General features: G+C 40.3%; 1 protein-coding gene across 10 annotated transcripts in view; it reads right to left on the bottom strand.

Annotated features, from left to right (window-relative positions):
• Positions 1-9: 9 nt before the first annotated feature.
• astn1 (astrotactin 1) overlaps positions 10-7,513 on the bottom strand; it is a 366,216-nt gene continuing 358,712 nt past the window's right edge. For all 10 annotated transcript variants that reach the window (XM_031874553.1, XM_031874560.1, XM_031874561.1 and 7 more), the window contains one exon: positions 10-3,319. In XM_031874553.1, the coding sequence (XP_031730413.1) occupies positions 3,082-3,319 (238 nt within the window). In that variant the 3' untranslated portion in view covers positions 10-3,081. The remainder of the gene's footprint in view (positions 3,320-7,513) is intronic.

Here is a 7,513-nt window from a genome sequence, read left to right as displayed (position 1 = left end):
GCAGTGGGGTCTCTATTCAATTTTGTTTTATTTTCATTAACATACATTACAGATTAGATAACAGGCGTATTTTGACTGTATCTCACCATCAGTTCCTTTTTCTTTGGAAAACCTTTGACTTGATTATTGTATCACAGTTGAAGTGTTCAGCTGGTATCGTCACAAACAACCGTGCCGATCCAACTACAAATTGATCGTACCGTCTTTGAACTCCCCAGGTATGTCTCAAGAGTATTTTTTTTTTATGCGCACAAACGTATTGCAAGAGCATGGAAAACCAAGTATCGCATAAGAAATTAGAGAAGATTTCTTCTGACATCTGATGGTTGAAGAACATCCATACAGCCAATTTTCGTAACATATTCTTTATTGTCCTTTGAAGTAGCAAAGATCAAAGTGAAAAAAAGTGAAGTTCATGATCGCCACAGATATTATACACAAAATATTATCATGCAGATAGTAGATGGTTGCTTCAAATGTCTCCCAAAGGTCTCTATCTGGGTGCATTTAATGTTCAAGTCCATTCATTTAACCGTGTAAAAACCCTCTGCTCTTCACTTCACAACTCTCATCATTAATCCATTAGACTAGACTACGCTACGCGACGATACAAGACGATAAAATATATAAAATATCACCTGTTGTACATTTCTATACAGAAGAAAAACACTGCGCTTGTAATGTGATGTATTCATGAAATACTCTGCTGCCTATACAAAAATCTACAAGTGTTCATTTTAGTATTCACATATGAGATTTGTTAAAAACCAACAACTAATATACAATTTGCATTTCTTTGACATCAATCTCCAACATGGCCACTGCACAATGACAGAATAATAATAGGTCGAGCAAAAGTTATAATATACTCTGATAATATACTATGATAAAAGCACAGTATTAGTAGAAATGTCAGATAAATCGTTTAAAGACATTATTGCATGAAGTTTTAATACACAGAGAAGCAGTTAAAAACATTAACGGGGAACTTTGGAGCTTTTCAACTTGGACCCTATTTTCAGATGTTTTTGTGTCTAAGTGACCTCAATGTTTGCTTCTGGACTTCTTTTCTCTACATCTTGGCTAAACAGCTCAGAGACTGAATATTGCAATACAACTCTAAAAACTCTAAAAAGGACAAGCTTGCTCAGTTTGAATGCATCTTTAAAATGACACCACAAAAAAATCTCACCACAAATGAGATTGAGTGCAAATGTTTGAGGTTGCTTTAGTCTTGACGGGATCGGGAAGAAACTGAACGATTTCCACAAAAACATAGGAAAATAGGGTGGAGCTTGAAAAGCTGCAAAGTTACCCTTTAAGACACTGTTAATTAGCAGTTTCAATGCAGAATCAGCACTTTGAAGAGTGCTCATTGGTTGTATTTTGAATGACAAATGAAAATACTGGTTTGGCAGGTTTTATTGAAAATATAGAGAAAATGAAGTCATCTGTGAGCTTCCTCTGTGATGCCTGTTATTCAGTAAAACTCCTTTAAAACCACTTCACTTATAAATGCAAACATTCAATACTACATTCAGCAGGATATATATCGCTAAAACATTATGATAAAGCTATGTACAATGTTGGTTCTGAATGTCTATTCTACTAAAATAACTGCCAGCAGACCATATATCTATTTTTGATCTTTCTCATAGAAACACGGTAACTCTTCTTTCCCCGGTGTGGATACATGCCATCTCACTGCATTAACTCATTAACCAGTTTGTAAGAATTATCAAGTATTATCATTTTGAAATGTGTAAAAAGACAAGTGACAGCTAGACTGTAGAAGCGACTCCACACAACGCAGCAGCCAACGCTCACAGCTGAGATACATGTGACTGTTCAGCTGAGTGTGTTGCTTTTCCTAATAAATGCGTACGACAAGCATCGGAAGCAAAACATTAACGGATGGTCGGAATGTCCCGTTGAAACTGAAGCTATGAGGAATTTTTAAAAGACCCAGAATCTCCTGGTTCCATTGTTCATGTAAACAAAGTGTTGACTTTCAGTTTGAGGTTGGTTCAAGGGAGCCATTAGCTGAATCCAATATGCTTTCGGCCACTAGTTTGACATCAAGAGTTTGTATTTTGTAATTTTTCAGTAAAATGTCTTACGACGTGACTAAGTTTGGATTTAAATAGTCGCTTTCTCATTTAGATTAGGGTATTAAAATCTCTTTGTTTTAAAACAAAGATTGTTGAGTCCAACAAAGAAATACAGTGAAATAAAATGCATGTTTAGTTATCTGTTTTTCTAAGATAATTGCATTTAATGTCAACACAAAATGTGAGATGGATGTTTTCAGGCCTCCTGCACTTGAATCATAAAAAGTCTTGAGACGGCATGCTGCAAAAGGTGTCTCGGTTTCCCAAATTAATTCTGATCCATTTTGGTTGTCCGTGCTCTTGAGGTCCGTCCATTCCTGCCTCGCAAACGTTCACACTAAACGCCAACTACAGATCTTAAAAGATTTACAGTTTGCCTGTCTTTCCCCCATTGACACATCTACACACCAATGGCAGTGAGCTGCCGTGTGAGGTGCTGGGTCGACCATCAGGAGCACGTCTGGGGGTTCGGTGTCTCTTGGGGACACATGGGGAACCGGCAACCCTGTGATTAAAGTAAAGCTTCACTTAAGCTCTATTTGCTTCAGTGCAAACTAGAAAACATGTATTCTTATTAAGCATCATACCGTGACGACAGACGCAAGGCTTGTATTGTGAAGCACCTGCTGAATGTGTCAAGTTTGCATTGATTTCGACTCTTCATTGCAAGGGAGGAATGGACTTCAGCAAAGCTCAAACAAAGTACAGCAAAGAGCTGAGGACCCACAAAACCCCAGTTTATTAGAGGATTATCAGACTCATCTCCTACTTGGAAGCTGTGATTAAACTTTTGAATGCATTTACCAATAATGTCGTGAAGCTAAATAGAGCAGTTTGAGGCATTTCAAGTAATTTGCTTATGACACCATAAATGCATATAGCTTATGGAAACAAATGTGAAACCTGCATTTTATTTGTTCCTTTGTTGGGTTTGGCGGCTCTCCCACATCCGAACTGAAACCCCCTAATTTCACAGCTCCTTTGGCTCGCCGTAGTCGTTGTACATGACGGTGAGCGTCTGCTCGTCACAGGCCTTGTGTACGTCCTGGCCCATGTTCGACCAGTTCAGCCCGAAGGCCTTGGTGTCGGTGTAGCGGCAGGAAAGAAACTTGAGGGACATCCTACGGAGGCCGATCTTCTGCTCCTGAAGAAGACCCTTACACCACGGGGACAGTTCATCTATCTGGGAGAGGATGAGGCCGGCCTTCCTGTTGGAACAAAGTGGACAAATATGTTAAGTGGGTTTTTTGTTTGCCTTGTTAATAACATCCACAAACGTGTCATAAGTATCAGAGCAAGAGCAATTTTCATTCAAATGCAACAACAAAAAAGACAACATATGCATACATTTGATATTGTTTTATGCAATATCAGAGATTATTATATGGTTGTGCCTCTGTCATATAAAGTGCCAAAATATGTCTTCAAGCACAAGTGTAAAATTAAGCACAGCTTCAATTCAGTCAGAGCACCAAAGTCACACTCGTATCAGCTGATCGGCATTCATCCTTCACAATCCTTCACGTCCATTTATACTAATACATTGTATCCAATATATAACCTCATGCCACCCTCCCTCCACCACCTTGACCTCCCATTTCTATGCTATTTCTGGGATTGTTAATGTAATAATTGAAAGGTTTTAATGTATCATTTATTTAATACTTTTTTGAATGGTTCCTCAGAACAGCAGACACTCTTCCACCAAAAAAACACAACTGTGTAACCATGTGCAATATACTATATATGACCAATATGTTGACTTAAGTGTACCTGACTGAACTTTAATAGCATCATAAAGCTGATCATAAAGCTGACATGATCTTAGACCGATGTGCTTTTTAGGTAATCGGGACCCTGAACCGAACTGGTCAGCCAGAAGATGGTGTAAAATGTAGTTTTTCTTAACACCAAAGAGCACCGCCCCGCCGGACTGCCACGTCATCTACCCTCCTACTTTGTCACATAGGAAGTCATTCAAAAACACCACAACACCTCCACGGGAGCGTGTCCAATGTTGAAATCTACTTGTCTACTTTATATTGTGGTGCGCAGATGTACCGCCATATTGTATTTTTTAACAGAATTCTCCAGCATTCCATAGGAGGAGGGACCGAAAGACCCAGCATAGCCGCTGACCACCAGCCTGCTGTTCGGCTCATTTTCTGTAACCAGTATAGAATGAAAGCATGGCGGAAATAGCAAGCTAGCTAACTAGCCAGCTGTCTGCTAGTTAGCTAGCAAGCTTGCTAATTCCACCATCCTTTAATGTGGAGTTAGCAAGCTAGCTATCAAGCTAGCTATCTGCTAGTTACCTGGCTAGCTAGCTTGCTAATTCCACCATGCTTTAATGCAACACAGGTACACAGAAAATGAGCCGAACAAGTTGCAACTCGTGGCGATAACAATGTGCTTTGCTTCTCCGCGACAGGCATCGCTAGTCGATGAAACATTAAGTTATGAAATTCTACTCATTCTCTCTGGCTCTCTACACTTCGTAACGTTACTACTCCGCTGCTCACATAAAAATGTCCACCGCTCTGAACATCCTGCTACATTGATGTGAAAGTTCTGTTCTACTCCTATTGGACATTGGACTGTCTACTGTTTTAGAATGACATCACTGCGTGACAGAAACTAAAACCTACCCACTGCTTCCCCGAAGGAGCTCTCAGGGTAGGGTGCACTGTTACTGACACATTCCACCACTGACCCAAAAAGAGCTGGTCCTGTGGAGGAAAACAGGCCAATGGACAGCCGTACAGCGGAGGAAATATAAAATGCATGAACTTGTCCTTCGGGCCAAACCAGGCCAGCTGAAATATCACCTCCATTAGTAACATGATGCACTTAATAATCATTAAGCCTGATGCAGCCTGTTTGGCCCTAGACGTGAAATCCTGTCAAGTGCCTACAGTCAGAAAATGGCAGCGGGAGAAGATTTCATTCATTCCACACACACTTTCTCCTCATTCCTCAGCCAAACCAGCACTTCTACAGCCCGGCGTCCTCGTTCTGCCAAGCCAACGGAGTCACCAGAGCCTCGGCACATTCTGCTAAACTGATGACACATCGGAGCGCCCGGGCTGCACATTCAATGCGCACAAGTTAGAGGGAATTAAAGGCTCCTACTGATGAACAAAGAGCTAAGTGTTTTTACCTCTCCGTCGCTCTAATTCTCTAGATTTCCTTTTCACATGCAGAATACTTTCAGCATATGACTTCACAGAGCGCACTGCCCTGCAGCTGTTTGATTTCCCTCCCGAACACATCAATTTAAATCAGTTTGGAGTGCAAAATGGGCCGGAGAGAGCAAACCACACACAGTGAATTCACAAACAATACAATGTTCTGCTAATCATCAGTGGGCACTCACCTGGTAGTCATGAGGTGGATGATGATGATGATGATGATGATGATGATGATGATGATGATGATGGGCATGCAAATGATGATGGGGAGGTGGGAATGACGAAAACAGAGATGACACTGACAGATGGCAGGGGACGTAATGGAGTTGATGAAGTGGTGATTGTCAAGGGTGATCTCAAAATGACTGATGATGAGAAAGATGAAATAACTTTGGTTCAAAGCTCTTGACCTTCATCAGCAGAAGCCAATGAAGTTCATGATATATACGACCTAAAGCTCAAGAAAAGTTGCTCAATGGACCATGTGGTGTGATTGTTTTCTCAACTGTTGTATCCAATGTTGAGAAACCGACGGTCTCAGGCATTAAAGTGGTCTAAAATCATTTACATTATCATGACAAAGGTGTAAAAACCATCTGCTAATGAGGACCATGTGGTATGATCAAAAGAGCTGCTAAATGGACCTTGAGGTGAGATTGCTGTCTTACCTAAAGACCCTGATATTCTCTACAACACAAGTCTATAATAAATACATGTACTATTTGGAGGTAAACGTACTTCTGTCAGAGATGAAAGTAAACATACATTTACTCCTGTTCTGTACTAAAGTACACTGCTGAGGTACAAAAAGCGTATGTGTATTGATTACAAAGTGCTTTACAAAAACAAAAAATGAAACAATGAGAGACAGAAGTTAACTCTTATCTTTAAATCAATCCTGATTATCCTGTATCTTTTAACGTATTAATGGTCTTTTTATGACACCACTAACAACTACAGATAGTACTAGCAAAGTCGAGTAATACATGTTTGATTTTGGAGGTTTACATTCTCTTGAGGGTGCTTAAAGTTGTTTTTGGGCACTGTTCCGGGATAGTGGTGAAAGAAGTTAGTCTGGTGGAGATCTGCACTTTTTCTAGTTCAATAAAGTGGCACATGGTCCACTCTCAGGATCCAAATCGTGATCTAAAACCAACCATCAGCAGTAAGTAAGAAAACATGTTTGTTTTATTTGTAACTGCGGTCTCTGTGGCGAACACATATCCTCTTGTCAAACATCCATTCAAATGATGACCCACAAGGCTTTTTTAAAATTTCATTTTGATGATGAGCTGAAATTCTTTGGTGTTTTCAGCTTAAAGTTAGAACTGACCGACACACTGCAACAATACAGACACCGTGTGGTCCGTGGCTTCATCTCCTGTCTCATACCGACTCGGAGTCTGACAGCACATCACCACATTTCGATGTGTTCATGTTATTACTGCATGGCAAAATGAGCCAACAATTCATTTCAAATAGGCCTTTTTGGCATTTGTCTCTTATTTGCAAACCGTTTCACATGGAGAGATACAGAGTTATTGAGTTGTTTCTGGAATCGGAGTGTATTTTGAATCATATGCATACATATGGGCGCTCAGCAGGAGGGCTTCCCCTTTGCTAATGCGTATGGACTGAGGCCTAACAGCGACCTCTACGTCCTCGGTCATGCCTTCTGCTCTAGAAACTGCAGAAAGAGAAACAACAATGTCAAAGATGTCAGTCTTCTCTTCTTCTTGTGTCTGTGCTGCCGTACTGTCAGTCATATAATTTTTATGAAACCTCTTTATGTTCCCAATATTTTGCCACAGGTTTTGAAGGTTTTGGGGAAAATCGGGGTGTTTATTTGCTTTCAAAAAAAAAAAAAAGAAAAAAAAAAAGTGGTTTCTTAGGTTTTCTTCTTCTTCTTCTTCTTTTTTTTTAGGAGAGCAGGGGAATGTTTCACAGGTTCCAAATAGCAACGGTTGTTACCATTTAAATCCTTGTGTGTGTACGGGAGTGGAAAATGGTCTCGAGAGTGCCTTTAAAAGATTCTTCCCCCTAAACTTATGACTGTGCACGTGCAAGCATGCATGTAGACAATAAACAATTCACTGCATACATACAGACATGCTCACCCTTAAGGCACACATTAGAATGGCAAGGTGCACTGCACGTGCGCGCACACACACACACACACACACACACACACACACACACACACACACACAC

The sequence above is a fragment of the Anarrhichthys ocellatus genome, unplaced genomic scaffold, assembly GCF_004355925.1.
Source record: "Anarrhichthys ocellatus isolate YVR2014 unplaced genomic scaffold, GSC_Weel_1.0 scaffold82, whole genome shotgun sequence".
NCBI classification, from domain to species: domain Eukaryota; kingdom Metazoa; phylum Chordata; class Actinopteri; order Perciformes; family Anarhichadidae; genus Anarrhichthys; species Anarrhichthys ocellatus.
This window is presented reverse-complemented; position numbering and strand designations above follow the sequence as displayed.